Genomic DNA, 19,182 nt, shown 5'->3' on the forward strand with positions numbered 1-19,182 from the left:
ACCGGAACATCTGAAATCAATTTTCGATCGATATCTGGATCTGTGTGAAGAATTCGAGTTGCAAAATCACATCACTGCGACTTAGTACTTTGGCGAAGTACTGAAGAAGAGATTTGCAGGCCAACTGATAATGAATTCATCAGCCAGAAAAAAATATGGTGTGATCGTCCATAGCACGGCCATTGATTATTCGTCAGTGGAAACAGTTTACGATTTCAAGTCATCACCCGAAGGGCAGGTAACGAAAGCCGCTTTAGTGATGTGGAAGGCGCTGAAGTCAGTGAAGAAAGAGCCTCTCACCGATCCGCTCACAATTGACTCACTGAAAAAGGGTGAAGGTAATCCACCTGAATTGGTCAAGACATTTTACAGGGTCTTATTTGGTGGCCCCAATGTCAAAAAGCATTCAGAATCTGTTAAACGCCGAGCTAATGCCGCCAGTCAAGATGTGCTCTTCATCGTATCAGGGGCCACCATGAAACCTGTCAAGCATATTCTAATCACCATGGCGCTGAAGTCACACACCGGAAGTCGCCATGTATTGACCACCTTGAATCGGCTCGGATACTGTATCAACTACACGGCAACCGAGGAGCTGGAGACCAAATTAGCGTATTCCATTCTCGACAGGAAGCTCATTTGCCCGGATGGAGCTGAGGTGGATGAACTGGCGGGTCTGGCGATTGACAATTACAACGAAGTCATACATACCGTTTCTGGAGCAAACACATTGCACGATACCATGGGTATCTTTTATCAAACCATTCCCACCTGGATAGGAGTATCCCTTGAAGAAGTGTTTCCGGAGGAGTCGATGCCCACTGTGTCGTCCCACAAACGGCGGCCAAGACAAAAAGTAAATGTCAAAAGTGCAGCACTGGAGACATACCAGAAGAAACCTCGCATGGACTGCTTCACATACGAAAACATGGGTGTATTTAGTCGAGCTGATAAGTCTTAAAACGCTAGAAAGTTGGACTTTATCTGGATGGCTGCACATGCTCTCGAGATGGAAAATATTCCAATGTGGGCCAGCTTCATGGGTCGTTTCTATGTTGACCACCTCCCTAAACAACGTGTCCTCTACATGAAAAACATTCCGGAGCCGCCGACGAGAAAAGATGTCGTTGTCCAGACCCTCAAAGTGACACAGGCATGCGCTGCCGAGCTCGGGCAGAGGTACGGAGTCCTGACTTACAACTTGGATGTGGCAAAGAATGCTTTGAAAATCCAATCCACTGAAAGTCCAACATTTAATGATGTATTCATCCTGTTCGGTGTTTTCCATATCTCAATATGTCTATTCAGAGCAATAGGAAAGCTAATCAGTGAATCCGGAGGACCACAGCTCCTGGTTGATGCAGACGTCCTTGCATCTGGCTCAGTACGTGGCTTCATCGAATGCACCAACTACAACCGCTGCAAATGTCTGCACGCAATGTTTGCCTTAGCCTTGTGCGTTCTTCACTTCAGAGAATTTCTGACCACGTACGAGAACTTCGACGAATTGGTTACTCTGATTCATTCCATGGATATGACCAACGCCCAGTCAATGGACACCATGGCTGAATCTCGGGTCATTAATGCAGTACTAGATGAGGACGGGAAGTTGGTGCAGTGCACACTAGATGGCGAGTTCGGCAAAACCCTGCAGTTTTGGTTGCAGTACGTTGGCGACCTGGATTTGTTTCTGATCATGGACAGAGCTGTCCACACGAATGACGTTGATCTGTTCATCTGGGTGATTACACATGTGACTGACGTATTCTTTGCCACAAACCGCCACGATTACTCAAGATGGATGACGAAATATCAGCTTGATTTACTGAATATCGAGTTTACACACCCTGGACTAATGGAGATGCTACGGCAAGGACTGTTTTCATGTCGCAGAACAGAGAACCAGTTGAGCCGACTGTCCGTAGACCTGACCCTCGAGCAGACGGTCAATTGTGATGCTTCTTCAAGGCAGATGGGATTTACGGCATCAACCAACAGTTACAGCGGGCGCCTCCAGTGGAGCGTCACGAAAGGGACTCGAGCCGCGCTCATCAGCGTTTTATTCGATATGGTCGGGATGCTACGAACAAACGATGCACAGGCGAAACTGTCTGCACGCCGCATACAGCAAGATAATACTGATCTACAGAAACTGATGAAGAGTATCCAGACATCGGCATACCCATTCAAACTCGATACTCTTGATCTGATCAACGTCAGTACGGGAAAAAGCGCGACCTCTGAAATCACCGAGTCACTTCTAAATATCGCTAATGAAGGTTGCAAGCGACACATTTCATTCATCCAAGAATGCGCTGAAGATGCTGACAGATTTGAGAAGCCAATCAAGAGAAACCAACTCAAGACATTTTCAAATCAGGGAGCGAAGAACCCAAGGGCACAAAATCCCATCATCAGATAGCTTTGGTGTTCCAGAGACATATTCGGCAGAATAGCCATTGTCACGTCACAAAAGAAAGTCGATATGGACTCTAGAGTACCTGCTTTCTTACCCTCTGACGCCAGTACCTCTCACAATGTGCAAAACGGACAGAACAATAATGCACACAGAAAAGAGCACCCTTTTCTCTGTACTTGTACAAAAAGAATCACAGCATGGAAGTCCACCAGCTCTTGATGTGCACATTATTGACGGTAACTACCAGCTCCAACTCCTCCCACCATCGCTCCCACCAACTTATGGAGGGTTATCGCAATCAATTCTTCACGCTGTTGGTGCGTACCCATCCACGAGGGTTGATATCGTCTTCGACACCCATGAACAACCTTGGATTAAAGACTGTGAATGGGAAAGACGCGGCACTGAAGATGTACGCTACACGATCACTGCCCAGATTAAATCCGCCCTAAGGGTTTGAATAAGGCTCTGAAATCTACGTCATTCAAAAGCCAGCTACCGCGGTTCCTTCTAAAAGATTGGGGAGACCAACGTCATGCCCATGCGCTCCGTGACAATGAAGTTTATATTGGAGTTGACGATGTCTGCGCATGCTTCACTGTGGAGAATGGACAGATCCATAAGTCTATAGTTGGAGAACTATGCAGTAATCATCCTGAAGGAGACACGAGAATCTGCCAGCACCTTATGCACATCAACGAGTCGCGACTGTCCGATAACGATAACGTGGTGATCAGGGCATCAGACACTGATATCCTCGTCATACTCCATCATCACGTTCACGAAACGACCCTCGGTGTATGGATGGAAGTTGGCACATCAGGTCGAAGTGACAGAAGAAATGTGAACGTATCCCAGATCGCAAAGGATGTGGACCCTTGTTATGCGCCGCGCTCCCTACGTTCCCTTCATTCACAGGGTGCGATTACACTCCAGCCTTCTCACGAAAGGAGAAAAAGCGCCCGCTCGCTATTCTGGAGAAAGATCAACTGTACCAGAAAGTCTTCGCAGAACTAGGTGGAGAAGCGCCCAATGAGACCGTGGTGCAAGCCATTGAAGACTTCACGTGTTTGTTGTACGGTGCCAAAAAGCCCTTGGCACTGAACAAATACAGACACCGTGTATTTGAAATAGCGTACGCTCCCAAGGACCCTGCTAAACCATTCGCAAAAATGAAAGGTGTTGACGCGAGTAGCTTACCACCTTGCGAGGCAGAGGTGAGACAGCAAATTGAAAGAACTGCATTCGTGGAGAAATATTGGCATGATGCTCACCTTAACTGTGTGACCAAAATACCAAGTAAGGGTTGGGAGTTGATTGACGGCACTTATCGTTTTGTGTGGTTTGAAGGTGACCAACTTCCGCCGAAAAGCAGAAGGAAGACGATGAAAATAGTGATGGTGATGATGAAAACGAACAGATAGATGAAAGTGCTTTGTTGGAAGATGAGGATGACTTGGATGACATTGATGATAGCGATGACACTGCTTAATGACAGCATATGCTTGTTCTTTTCAAGTATCCGATTTGGGCCCTTTTTCAGCACCTCCTCTAATTTGGACCCTTCTTGTCTCGACAGGCCAAGGTAATTTTTTTCTTGAGCAGTGTTTTTGATGATTTGGACATTATAGGAGTATTCTAAGACCACTTTGGAGTTTGTGCTTAAAGTTTTATCAAAACAGATTGGGGGCCCTTTTTGGGGCCTTCTTGTTCAGCCAAGCCTGCGTATTTTCATTCTTGAGTTGTCATTTCATGATTTCAGTTCAATAAATCGATGATTTCAAATCTCGTTTTTCTCGTGCTCGATAATTTGATTAAAAGTACAAAAGGGGCCTTTTTCAGAGACCTAAAACCTTTGAAGGCCGTGGTGGCCGAACTCAAGAAACAGTTTATTTAGTTTTTCATGCCATGGGCCATCAAACGACACCTTGAAACCTTTAGTGCTCAATACTTTAATTAAACATCACTGGGCTCTCTAACTATAACACCCACCAACGTAAAGCGGTGTTACAATATGCTAATAATATTCGAGTCCAGTCACCATTAAGTCAGCTGTTCCATGTCTTTACACTAACTTGTGGATGGTGGTATGATCCTTCTATTTTTCAAATGCAGTGGACCTGTTGTTTTCTATCCTGACCCAATTTCGATTTCCCAGTGTGGTTTGAGCATAGAGGCGAGTTGACCAATTTTCCCTCATTAAGACCAAGACCTTTACTGATTTATATTTGCCAGAGCTGCCCAATGAAGCTGTATTAATTGTGAACCTCCACTGAGAGATGAGATTATGTTTACCCTCGCGAGATGAGAGGGTATTGCATTTTTTTTTTTGAATACACAGTCGAGGTTTGTGTAAGAGCTTTTACAATGAAGGGATCAGGACATAACGGATTAAAATAGAACGCAAAACACGTATGCATAGGGTGGACAAGATCGACACAGAAGCAAACTCCGTTTGTCTGTTTGTCTGTTTGTCCACACAGAACATGAGTATGTATATTAATTACATACTATAGTAATGACAGTGAACATATTGATAATGATAATTATAATGGAGACAATGATGATTAAAATGATACATCATGAAAATGATACATAATGATAATAATAACGAAAATGATAATATGCTTGGTGGTGGCTTAATGGGTTGGGTGGTGGGCTTGGAATTCTATGGTCCTGAGTTCAAGTCCCGCTTGGCTGTTGAATTAATACCAGGTGGGGTTGACTCAGCCTGTCATCCTTCTGAGGTTGATAAAATGAGTACCAGCTTGCTGGGATGATTGAGCCATTCAAGTGTCCTGTGTCGGAGTGGCGACCCATCCAGGATTACACCCAATAGCCCAGGAGACTGCTTTGGCACCACCAATGCTCTGTACAGAGTATGGTCTTGATGGATGGATCATGATACTGATAATGATGATAATAATGATAATGGTCCATAATAATAGATGATAATGATGATGATAATGACAATATTGAAAATGATGATTAGAATGATAATGATGATTACAATCTGCTTCTCATTGGAAGCCTAATAACAATGATAATAATCATAATAATGATGATAACGATGATGGTTCCTGAGTACATCTATTAATTAAGTACTATTGGAACGTGAGCAGATTCATTAATTACGTACTCATGAAATGTGATGATGTTTATTTATAATTATGTACTGTTTGAACGTGAGTTGGACCATGAGTACGTCTATTAATTACATATTATTTGACCATGACATCTATTAATTACAACCATTAATTACTTGCTCTTGGAATGTACCCTTTAAACCCCTTTTGACCTTCAGACAGGTTTTTAATTCCCTTTCGATGCTTTTGACCTTTTAATACCCTTTAGACCCCTTTCGACAATTTTGTCAAAGGTGGAGGAGGTCCTTGTGAGCCAACGGACATTCATATCTAGTGCCCGACTGTGTCTGCGGACGTCCTCCTGCAGTTGGGTTACCTTTTTCAAGGAGGTTGGTGGCAGGATTTGCACTCCAGCTACCATTAAATGCTTCATTCTGAAAAAGACACAAAAAATGCAAATAATACAGAAAACCCACTCCATGGGAGTACCTCATGTGCAGGCTGCTCTTCGCAGGGCAGCTCACCGGATGACAGGATTGGGACAAAGCCTTGAGGACCCCCATTCTTTGATAAGAGGAAAAGCATGGGGTAACCTTCCTGGATTGGGATGTGGTGGTGTGTTGAGGTGATGCTGAGATGTCGTCCACCAGATGGCGGTCTCCTCGGATGGCGGGGGGAGGGTGGGGTCAAGATATTTCGGAGAATTCTGAAGAGTTGTAGAGTACCTTCAAGACTACCATCTTTGATGTTGCCGGTGGATGTCTTGGAACCCACCTTCAGGCGAAGAGGAACTTTGTCTCCCAAAGGACACCGGATACCATTAACCACAGTTGCAGGGCCAGGCTTAATGCCAGAGCTGAGCTCCTCAGGGAGCTGAGTCATAAATCTGTACATTCACTGAGGGTGGACAAAGAGACCTATGTGCGAGGAATCTGTGAAGGGGATAGAGCATCACCTGTGGTCTCGTGATTCTCATCCTGCTTACAGAAGAATTTGTGCATTGCTTTCCTCCAGGCCTATCCCTCTGTGTACTAGAGCGAAGGATTTTAAGCTCTTGACAGAGGAGGCTGAAGTGAAGGCCTGCTGGGCCGGTTGCTTTGAGTGGCTGTACCAGGCTGACCCGTTTCAGTTGGATGTCAAGGGTGTTACTATCCCTATTGCTGACCCTTCAATCAACTGTGAACCACATTTGTTTGTGGAAGCACTGGCTGCAGTAACCAGTTCAAAGAGGGTAAAGCTCCTGGGATCTGTGGCATCCATGCTGAACTTCTCAAGGCTGGTGGAAATTCTGAACTCGTGTCATTGCATGCAGTTCTGTGATCTGTTTGTAGCACAGGCATCATTCTAAACTGACTGGAAGTGTGACCTTGTCTCTCTCTGGAAAGAGAAGGGTGATTGCCAGGCCTGCAACAACTACCGAGGGATGACGCTGCTCTCACTACAGGGTAAGGTGTTTGCTCGGATAATTATTGATAGGGTTTATCACCATCTGCTTGAGCACCAGTGCTCAGAGCAGTTGGGCTTTCCACCAAAGAGATCAACGATTGACCGTATCCTTGCTCTTCAGATACTCACCGAATGCAGGTGAGAGTTTCAACAGGGGCGAAATGCAGCCTATGTTGATATTCGCAAATTATTTGATTCATTGAATCAGTATGTCTGTTGGAGGATTCTCAGTTTTCGTGGGGTGCCACCAGAACGGATCAGTCTGATTGCTGATCTATACTTTGGTACTGAGAGTGCTGTTGGGTGTGGTGGTTCTATCTCCTACTTATTTCCAGTTGTTACTGGAGTTTCTCAGGCGTGTTTCCTGGGCTCAACACTTTTCAGTGCTTGTATGGACTAGATTCTGAGGAAAATGTTGGAGGGATCAAGTTGTGGTGCATCGTTGGAAATGTCAGGATCTCTGATCTTGATTTCACAGATGATGCGGTCATCCTTGTAGAGACGATGGACATCCTTATGGTGGCCCTCCAGGTACTGATTGAGGAATAGGAGCCATTGGAATTCATGATTCCTGGGTCAAAACTAAGATATAGGCTTTCATTGACATCTTGGATGCTCCTATCTTGTCTGTACCTGCTTGTGGTGAGTATGTTGAGGTCACGGAGAGATTAACTTACCTTGGCAGTGATATTCACATCTCCGCATGTTGTGAGCAAGAGGTTGATAGATGTATGGGTCGGGTCCGGGGAGTCATGGGTCCACTGAATGATGGGGTGTGGCACTGTCGGTACCTATGCAGGAGGATGAAATTCCAAGTCATTAAGTTATTGGTGCTTCTAGTCTTGTTCTACTGATGACAGACTTGGACTCTGACTAAGGATCTGAGATGGAGACTTAATTCCTTTGGTACCAGGTCTCTTCGGAGAATCCTTGGCTGTTACTGGTCAGACTTTGTGTCCAATGAGCGGTTGCTGAGACAGACTCCATTGAGATTTCCTATCTGTGTGTAGTCCATGAGCGTCAGCTGCGGCTGGATAGACCTCGGGTTCATTTTCCTGACGCTGATCCTGCTCACCTCATTCTCTCAGAGGAAGCCTCATGGGTGGAGCAGGCCAACGGGCTTACCACGTGCCTCGTACTTGCAGCAGGTTGATAAGCATCTCAAGGAGATGGGGATGAGCCAGACATCTGCCTGGAGGAAGGCCAGACGGAGGCCCCTGGAGTACCGGCAGAAAGTGGACACAGCGATGCACTGCTCTAGCGCTTGTTCCCATACCTGACCAGACCTGACCCTTTAGACCTGAAATTAGACCCCTTTGACTTTTTAAGACCCTTTAGAGTTTAGACACTTTCCAGACCTTCCCAAACCTTCCCAGACCCTCTTCAGTCCTTTAGGTCTTTCATTTAGTAAATCATTCCATTTATTTGCCACATAAAATACACCACACAAAACAAGTCCTGGTGAGGGTCTGCAATCTCAGATTGCTAATTCTCGTTTTAGTTTATAATTACTTTATGCAAAATTTTCCTTTGATTCCCTCTGTTCACACTCAGCAACCCTCAGAGTTGATTGACTCTTTCTGGTGCGACTAACCTACAATTTCAGACACAAACCTTAATTCCGAGTATCATCTCAGTGTTTGAACAATGGGTACGAGGAAATTGAGCAGTCATTCGTTTGAGCATCCTTGGACAACGATTCTGGCAGAATATATTAAGTGATTTCTTTATAAATTGAGGAATTTAAGAATGGTGATGATATCGAATAGTTTCACAAATTCGGTCAGCACCGTCATTCATATTTGTGAGATCTGTCCATGTAATGCCCTAGAAGAGAGGTAGAATACTGCTGCTTGGGAAATATTAAGCCTTTGAGTAAAACAGTCTCCTTACATAATATGTGCTCTTTCGTGTCCCCTTTTTCCCTCCATGGTAGTCTCACATCTGAGAGAACAGCTATCCCAGCTTCAGGAGGACAAGCGGTGGTTGACAGTGCGACTCGGAGAAACTCAATCCACCCCTATTCCTTCAAAGGATGAGCAGCAAGCCTGTGGCACACCCACGAATCACACAAATGACATGCTTGTAGTTCTCTGTGCAGAGTTACAAAGGTAAGACATCCAAGGATTGGAGTGGTTGTGGTAGTTGTAGTGGTGGTGGCAGTGGTTGTTTTGTTTACCTGTGCAATGCAACACATTATAAAGTTGGTTACACTCACTGAATGTGCTCTCATATAAGAATTTATTCATTCCACAAGGCTGTTTGTTATACAGACTGTCTTTTTGACGGCATTATTTATTCCATAATAAGCTGATAGCCTGCACCTTATTATCTTAATTTTCATTGGATAGTGATGAAAAATGTAGGGGCTGAGTATATGTGCATCCAACCAGAACTTATTCTTGCTCTCGAGAGGAAAGTTTTATATCTCGTATTCATTAGCAAATCGTGTAAAGGACAACTCGAGATTACGAGCTGGTTTAAAGGCCCAGTCACACCTTGACATTTTAGCCAGCAATGGCAACGTATTAAAATGTATGTAAAACGCTGGCTTACGTTGAACTTTTGATGTTTTTTTTTAAAGATTCGGACGTATTCATAACGACTTGGTCTTATGCATAACGTATTAGTAACAGACACAGAACGTTTCGTTGTGTTATCGATAACTTATACCAACGAATGCTGAACCTGTTGTTGGCCTTCACAACCTATGCCCAACGATGGTCTAACTTATGCATAGCATGCTGCACGTATCGCCGACGATGACGTGGCGTAGGTTATGAAAAGGCTGCCGCACAACGATTCATATCATAACTGCCGCAGAAATGGAAGTGTCAACATCGCAGTCACACCTTGGCGATCTTGCCAGCGTATGCCGACCTCTGAAAAATGCGTCTAAAACGCTGGCGCACGTCGAATACGGTATGGGTAAGTTTGGTATGCGTGAATAGAACGCTAAAGTAGCTATCATACGTCGTATTAAATGAAGTACGTCTTGTAATTTTAAACATGTTGAAAATTTTACGACGTACTTGCATTATGACGCACACTCTGCATGCGATGGGAATAAGTTGTACGCACGATATGCGATCGTTGACACACATCGACACACGTTACTTGTAAGGTGCTCATAAGTCAAAACACGTCAAGGTAATGGTTAGCGTGAGTGTTCCAGACTCCCGGTTTTTTTTTTCTTCGGTATGACGGTGTTCAGTGTACAGTGCGGTTATGATTTAAATCGTTGAGCAGCAGCCAATTAATTATATTATATTATAACCGCACTAGAAATCAAAGTGTCAAAATCACCATCATACCGAAGGAAGGAAGAGAAAAAAAACAAAAAAAAACAGGGAGTCTGGAACACTGACGCTAACCATTACCTTGATGTGTTTCAACTTATGAGCACCTTACAAGTAACGTGTGTCGATGTGTGTCACCGATCGCGTAACGTGAGTACAACACGTTACTCATCGGTTAGAAATAAGTTTCGGGTACGCTAAACATTACCTCGACGTGTTTCGACTTATGAGTAACTCACAAGTAACGTGTGTTGACTTGTGTCAATGATCGCATGACGTGCCTACAACTTATGGCCAGCGTTATGCGGAACGTGTGAGTCATACGCTGGCATAAGTCTTAAAATTTCAAGCATGGAAAATTTGAGGACAACTGAAAAGTACAACGTTTAAAGCCAGCGTACAACGACGTATGGCAGTGTTTTTCAGCGTGCTCTCAATGTTATCAAAACTTTCCCATAACGTATTCGACGTGTACCAGCGTTTTAGACAAATTTTCCAAAAATCGGCATAAGCTAGCTAAAACGTCAAGGTGTGACTGGGCCTTAAGGTCCACAATGACTTGATGAAGAATTATTACTGTTGTCCAGACAGATGAACTGTATCATTGGAGCCTCAGTGTACATTTACAGTTTTGAGATTAATTTAGTCTTAAACATCATTACCCGCACATGTGAAACGAAAGGTGGGGTTAAGCAATTGGTTCATGTCCATCTTTCTTTCTGTTTTATCAGTTCATGATCAAGGAACAACTTATTGACATGGAATGTTATATTTTGAACATGAATCGGAAGAAAAGTTTGCCGTTTTAACGTACCCTGGCTCAGAATTCGTCCCAATCGCACATGCGCTGAGAGGAGTAAAATAATAATTTTTACTCCACCTGCCTGCCTGGCAGTCAAACAAAATTGAAAATCATTCCAAACAGGAAACTTACTATTTTTAAGGATGTCAAAATGGACAGACATATACAACATGCACAAATAATTCACGTAACGTGTTAGAGTGATATAATAGACTGCGGAAAATGGTGGTAAAACTGGAATTAATGAATGAATTTTGACTTTTACAATCTTTATTTTATTCAAATTGAATTATAATCTTGAAGACTGAGTACACAAATTGCCTGTCATAATACTTCCAAAAAACTCCAGTTTTGCAGTACTTCAATCAATATAAATATAGATTCAATTGGGTGGTGTGTAAGTGTGCTGTTTGGGACTGCCTCTGGAATACTTCAACAGCCCTAAACTCTCGGATTTTTTTTATTAAATGATCGTTAAAATCATTATTTTATTAAAAATAGAAGTAAAACTGAAGTAATACTGCGTGGGGTATCGTGTTCTATGAACTCTCGAGTTACCTCCGCCACCAAAGGTGGAAGGAGGTTATGTTTTCACCCCTGTTTGTCTGTTTGTTTGTCTGTTTGTTTGTGTGCAGGATATCTCAAACAGTTGTGGATGGATTCGGATGAAATTTGCTGGGCAGGTTGGGTATGTGACAAGGACGAATTGATTAGATCATGCTGAAGATCCGAGCACATATCTAGATACGAGAATTATTTAATTTTTTAAGTGATTCTTCACCATTGAGAGATCGTGCCAAAAATGATATATTGCATGATATTTCAAAAATGTATTGGGCCTGATATGTTCTTGTGGATCAGGCATTGCATATCGGAGATATGCGCTCTATCGAGTGCCTTTCGAGTTGAATATGTATTGCTTTCAAGTTGCATTCATTACTCGACTTCCTTGAAATGTCTACACCTAAAGGCACATAAAACCTCAAGAGCATGAGGACATCTTCTTTTGGAGGCTGATGCATTTCAGGAAGGTGCTAAACTTCTTATGTCGGGATTGCACAAACACTCCATATGTTTAATACAACACAAATCCTCCCAAAAAAATCTCGCAAGATACAAACTTATAAAACTAGAAAGTACCTACTCGTCGTCTGCTCAGTATCACTGAGCTACAAAACTGACCAACCCAAAAAAGCCCAATTGTACTTCTTTTTCTTTTCAGAGAGCCTAAGTCAAAATTGGTTTATGCTCAGGACTTGGTTTAAACACCCATTTACTGCATTTTATAGTGGGAACGTCAATAACTACTCAAATTTTTCGTAACTTGAAAGGATTCTACGGAAAGTAGGCATAACTGCATCACTTTGCATTGTAATATGAGGGGTGGGCAGGACCACGCCTCTCAATCAGCCTGGTTGGGTGGGGCCACATTGACACAATTGCCCGAGGGCCAATCACACCTTAATGGGTGTGGTTAGTTTGAGTGGTGGGCTTGGGATCCCAGGATCCTGAGTTCAAATCCCACTCAGCTGTTGAATTAATACCAGGTGGGTTGACTCTACCTGTCATCCTTCTGAGGTCAGCAAAATGAGTGCCAGCTTGCTGGTATCCTGTGTTTGAGTGGCGACCCGTCCAGGATTGTGCCCAATAGCCAAGGAGACTGCTTAGGCAGCACCAACGCTCTGCACAAAGTATGGTCCCAATGGATGGATGGATGTGTGTGGTTAACAGCATAATATTACGTACAGTCTGACAGTAACGACAACAGAAAAACACCTTAAAAGACAGGCGTGGTTAACGGGGGAATATTACATAGTCCAACAGCCATTGTTGCCAGATATATGATAATTATACTTGTTATTATACCGAAGTATACCGAAGTATACCGATAATTATACCGAAGGCCCTTGTTTGGTCTGAATACCACCTTACCAGTATTTCAACCCACCATGGAGAATGTGCTAAAGTATCTCCCTGAATGCTGTGTTTACATTGATGATATATTGATGAATTAGTCATTCATTGGCCTCACAAATATCCTTCGCCATTTTTTTTACGGATTTCACCGATGTCATGTCACCCTTGTACAACCTTCTTAAAAAACAAAGATGAAATGGAAATGGGGCAAGTCTGAAGGTGATTCAGTCAAAAACCATAAAGGCTGCTTTGTGCTCAAGTTGCATGCTATGTCATTACAACCATAATGCTGGCTTAGTTTTTCTCGTGGATGTGTCCTTTGTCGGTAGGGGGAGGGGGGAGGGTGGTGTCTTACTTCAACCCAGTCAAGATGTTTAGTTAGAGCCTCTGACCAATGCATCGATAACTCTGAACAACACGGACAAAAAATATTCCCAAATTGAGGAGTCATTGGGAATAGTGTCCGGTGTGACAAAGTTTCGACAATACCTTCTGGGGAGACACTTCACACTAATGATGGATTATAATAAACCTCTGGTATCTCTGTTTAATGAGCACGAACCAGTGTCACATCATCAGCAAGGATCAAGAGGTGGTCCTTACTGTTGGCAGCTTACAATTACACCTACAATGTCCGACAATGAAGTTCCAGGATTAAAGAAATATAAAATGGTATTATAAATGTACCAATTATATTTAGTGGTCGCCTTCAAAGTAATCTCCCTGGGAGTTTATGCGCGCTTGCCAACGTCACTGCTATGCTTCAAAGCACCCTTGGAAGTCGTCATTTGAAAGGTCATTTAGCTCATCGGTCACGGCTCTCTGGATCTCTTCTATTGATGCAAAATTAGTTCCTTTCATTGGAGTTTTAGACATCGGTCAGATTGGACCAACATTCTCACCCTTTCAACATTTTCATCCGTTTTGGCAATTGATGGGAATCCCGACCGCATATCATTTACGTCCATTCTCTATTCCGTAAACCTCTCGGCCCACTCAAAGAATATTGATCTTGACATTGCATCTTCCCTGTACACCAGCTTCAACTTGTTGAAAATCTCCATGCCAATTTTGTTTAGTTTTACATGATGATTCTCTGTTCCATAAATTTGGCATTCATCTTCAGAACACGATTACAACACTTTTAATTTTAACATAACTCCAGAACGACTACAAAGCACAACCGATCGATACAACGGCTAACACAGTACTGACAGATTATGATGCACGTCCAATTATGAAACCCAAGCAATGCTGCCACCTGTGGAGAAAAACCCTCAGTCTTGGACCTATATTGTCAGACCTTGTACAGTTCATCAAGAGTAAGGAAAATGTTTATATGGATTTCCTTTTACGAAAACGGATCCAGGGGCATCCTCCATGCCCTGAACAAGTGACTGTTGAAGTGCTCTTGGTGAAAAATGATGAGATCATGAAAGCTGTTGTCATCATAGCTGAAACAAAGAAGGATCCACTTCTCAGCAAAGTGCTTCATTTCACAAAACATGTGTGGAATGAAAATGCTGATGATGTGATTTGTCCTTATCACAACAAAAGATTGGATTGGAACTCCTGTTGAAAATGGTGTCGTACTGTGGCATTATCGTGTGATTATTCCCACATCTCTGTGACAGCTTATATTCTCAGATTTATACGTTGAACATTCAGGGATAGTAAAAATGAAACAAATGGCCAAGAGATACCTGTGTTGGCCAAATATCGACAAAGACATCGAAAGTACTGTGAAATTGTGTGTTATGTGTCAAGAGAATGTGAAAACTCCACCAGGGAGTCATCCAGTGCCATGGTCTTGCCCTGCCAATCCCTGGAAAAGGCTTCATTTAGACCTTGCTGGTCCTATCAAATGGGAAAATGTTTTTTGCTCTGATGGATGCTTATTCAGAGTACCTCTAAATAATCCCCACGGTGAACATTACTGCCACAGACATTATTCAAAACCTTCGTCTTGTTTTCAGTGTTTTTGGTCTGCTGGAGCACCTCGTTACTATCAAGGGCAGCCAATTTACCTGCACCGAGTTCCAGGAGTTTCTCACGGCAAACTACATTTACCGTCACTGCCCCAGGGCACCCTGCTACCAACAGTTTGGCAAAACGTTATGTCGGTCACTTTAAGAAAAGAATAATCAAAATCAGAGATACCAGAGAGCCCTTACAAACCAAGCCGAACAAATTCTTATTGACATACAGAGCCGCACTTGTATAACTTAAAATATTTACGAAAGTGAGTTGCTATTCATGGAAGGGGGCCCAGAATCTCAAAATGATAATTTTATTGAGATATTTTATGAAACCTCCCACCTACCTTCGGACACCCGCTGAGACCCCGAAAGGTTCCACAGAAAGTTTGGCAGGGCTCGCCCCAAAACTGAGGGAGTCGTTTGGGGATGTACAGACAGACAGACAGACAGACAGACAGACAGACAGACAGACAGACAGACAGACAGATGTTCCTGCTTTTTATTATTTACGAGTGGGGCACCCGTGGGAAACCCACGGACATAGAATGTATGACATTTGGGCATCTTGAGTTAGATTCTGCACGTAGAGTTTCACAAAATTGATAATGGCAATTTGTCAGATCCAGAAATTATGTGATTGACACAATTTATTTCCTTCTCATAATCTCTTAATACTGTGGATACATGTCCATGCACATGTGAAAGTTTGTAATATGTCATTCCATGTAATGTAAAATGTGACTTAAAGATCTCAATTCTCCTCCCTCCCCTTCCCACACTCTCTCCTCCTTTATCGTCTCCCCCCCCCCAAAATCACACACTGCACAGGGTGGATGGGGAGAGGATCTTGCACAGGGGAGAGGAGGGAGGTGAGGGGTGAGGGGAGGGAGAGGGTGTGGAGAGACTTACTTCTGCCTTGACTTGATTGACTTGTGAGGATTGACTTAATTGACTTGATATGAGAGGGCGGAGGGAGGAAGGGAGGAAAACCTGTCTTGATTGACTTACTTGTGTCGTTCATTTTTAAACTTGAAAGCATCAAATACATTTCACTTCACAAATTAAACATCCCATAAAATCAAACATTATTAATGAATGTTGGATTCCATAGTCAGTCGACATATTCAATTTATTACGTACAATGTTTTTCGAAGTATTGTTATCCTGCCCCCTCCCGGAGGGAGGGAACAGGATATTGTAATCGTCCGGTTTGTTACTTACGAAATCTAAAGATTTCGTAAGTATATTGATGACTTCTATCATCTGTTTGTGTGTGTGTGTTTGTTTGTGTGTTTGTTTGTTTGTAGGTACGAAACTCGAGAACGGAAGAAGCTACCAATGTCAAATTAAATCACGTGATTCAGGAGGGTGATGGCTAGCGCTGATTGGATTTTGGTCAAAATCAGTCAAAGGTCAAGGTCACAGTGAGGTCAAACATTCGATTTTTGATGGTTTGGTAGAGAATCATCGTAGAAACTTCTGGTTTGCGTCGCTACCTTCTCTAGAGACAGCTTTTATTAGACAAGGTCAGAGGTCAAGTTGACGATTTCGTAAGTACCAGTCTATGACTGCTTGTTTGTCTGTTTGTTTGTCTGTCTGTCTGTTAGCAACTTTACGGCAAAACGGCTTTAGCAAACACTATCAAATTTAATCCACAGGTGGGCAATGAACCTTGGACGACCCTATTAACTTTTGGGTCCAATTGGATCAAAGGTCAAGGTCAAGGTCAAGGTCACGAAAAGATCAAAATCGTTTTTCGCTCATAACTTCGTCAAAAATGATCTGATTTACTTCAAACTAAGCTTTTAGTGAACCTTATTCTATTTGTCACTTATAATCCTACCCATTCCTATCGTGAAAAATGCATATTTGTGAAGATCGGTAGGGTCCGAAGTTTTGGGGGTCATGGCCATCGGTCAAAATTACAAATTTTCCATTAAAACTAAAACATGGTTACGAAAATACAACTTTATGGGAAAACGGCTGGCTCAAACACTGTCAAATTGTATCCACAGGTGGGTAATGAACCTCGGACGACCCCATTAACTTTTGGGTCCAATTAGGTCAAAGGTCAAGGTCAGGTCACGAAAAGGTCAAAATCTTTTTCGCTCATAATTTCGTCAAAAATGGTTTAATTGACTTCAAACTAAGACTAAAATATTCCTTATTCTATTCCTTATAATCAACATTCAGGTTAAGGTTATATCAAATTTAAATTTGATCCCCAAAATAACTTTATGCCTTAAATGGGCGGGATTTGTTGTGCCTGGCACCTCCTCTTCTTCTTCTTCTTCTTCTTCTTCTTCTTCTTTCGGCTGCTCCCGTTAGGGGTCGCCACAACGGATCATCCATATGATCCGCATTGTGATTTGGCACATGTTTTACGCCGGATGCCATTTGTTGTGCCTGGTACCACTTGTTTAATTATATAGTTGGAAAATAGTGATTACTCGCTTTAAATAAACTCTTTATATTGTTGCGGATTCGCGCCCGCCGGCGTGCGAACGGCCACGTAACTTGAATCGCGGCACGTCGCCCACCGGACGGACAATCCAGTCGTGACCCTCTCGGACTAACGCCGGGAACCAGTCACGGGTGGACCTTTCGGCCTCACCACGATCGTGCCAATCGGCCCCCCGCATGGGATAGGGTTGCTCGCCAAATTCGACCTACCTAAGTACCCACACGGAGGGTAGACCGGGCGATCGCACCTCGCCGCAGGTCGACTTCGGACACGGGCCACTTTAAGCGACCCGTTCCGTACTATCGGGATAACCGAGCGGTGTTATCGTCGGCCCCGACGGTTCGATTAATTATCGGGCGTATTCAGCCCACTACCAACCCTTTACGTGAAGTAAGATGGAGATTCAATGAAAGAAAAGACGAAGCGAAACGGGAAAACAGTTCAACATAATTCACATTTATTTCGCGATGGCACACGGAAAGCACACATATACAATTACACCAAAAGCAAATGTAAAAGGAGAAGAAACACACAATATTACACAAAAAGCAAATATAAAAGAAGAAGACAATGCAGAGCTGTCCGACTACCGAGCACACGGCAACACTTATACAATTTTACTTCACAGACGGCGCCGACAACACATATACCCAAAGCAAAAGAAAAAGAACCACCCTCCAGGATGAGGGGGGTAGGCGGGCCTGGGGCCGAGACCGCGTCGGGCCTACCCGTCTGATGATGAGACGCAAAGTGGCGGTGGCGCCCCAACTCCGCAGGCCTCGCGGACAGTGTCTGGTAGGGGGTGGGAAAGGGGCCCCCTTGTCGCACTATCTCAGCGCGGGGGGAAACAGGAGGGGGTTGTTGATGCTCGGGGGAAAGGAGGATATCACCCTGTTTCGGGTCCCGCGACGAGCGTCTCCACCACGACCTCGGTCGCGCCGCCGGCCTCTCCCTCCGCAGCTCCCCGACTCCGACGCGAGCACCCCCTCAACCGCCTTCGCCGCCGCCGCTTCTCCACAGCTCCGTCCTCCTCACTCTGACTACTACCACTTCTTCCCAGCTCCACCGACAACTCTTGACTGCGAACTCCCAACTCTTAACTGGCTCCGCGAACTCCCAACTGCGAACTGAACTTGACTGACGAACGCAGCCGTTTATATCCCCCGTGGCCTCGCTCCTTCACCTTTGACCCTTTACCTCCGACCCTTCACCTCTAACTGGCTCCCCATTGGACCGAGGAAAAGTGGGCGTGAATGCTTTTTGATCCATGAATTTGCATATAGCGACCACACTCCAACGTACCTGGAGGCGGGGCCAAATCGCCCCAGCTCGCCGATAGGACGGAACAGAAGTGGGCGTGAGTCGTTTTTGATCCGTTTTCTTCGGAAAGTCTGTGATGTTTCTGAACACGCTGCTCGGTGCGCGCCCTGCACGAGTCCAGTATCGGTGCCCACAAGTGGCGCAAGAATGGTGGTGATGCGATGGTGGCGAGTTGTGACGGTAAAGGTCGTGGCTGTTGTTGTGAAGCGGCGTTGTGGTTGGTGGTTGTTGAGACGTGGTTGGTGGTGGTAGTAATGGCGGCTGGTCCAAAATAAAGATAGTAAAAGAAAAACGGCTATCTAGAAGGGTCGCAGCCCGCATGAATGACATTTATTCCCTCGAAACAATGGGTTTGGGCCTAACTACACATATACTTACAGAGATATCTCACCTAAGGGACCTGAATGGTGGTTTGCGAATTTGGTCAACCACAACAATATATACCCTGGG

The 19,182-nt window shown here is 44.0% G+C and overlaps 1 protein-coding gene across 9 annotated transcripts in view; it reads left to right on the top strand.

Annotated features, from left to right (window-relative positions):
- The window catches only part of CEP89 (centrosomal protein 89), a 159,772-nt gene that overhangs the window by 90,982 nt on the left and 49,608 nt on the right, over nt 1-19,182 (top strand). For all 9 annotated transcript variants that reach the window (XR_015060850.1, XR_015060851.1, XM_085891686.1 and 6 more), the window contains one exon: nt 8,888-9,062. Coding sequence is in view for 7 of the 9 variants with exons in the window: in XM_085891686.1 (XP_085747812.1) it covers nt 8,888-9,062 (175 nt within the window). In the remaining 2 variants the exon portion in view is untranslated. The remainder of the gene's footprint in view (nt 1-8,887; nt 9,063-19,182) is intronic.

The sequence above is a fragment of the Eptatretus burgeri genome, chromosome 8 (genome assembly GCF_056783735.1).
Source record: "Eptatretus burgeri isolate ZD-2024b chromosome 8, Ebu_testis_v1, whole genome shotgun sequence".
In the NCBI taxonomy this organism is placed as follows: Eukaryota; Metazoa; Chordata; class Myxini; order Myxiniformes; family Myxinidae; genus Eptatretus; species Eptatretus burgeri.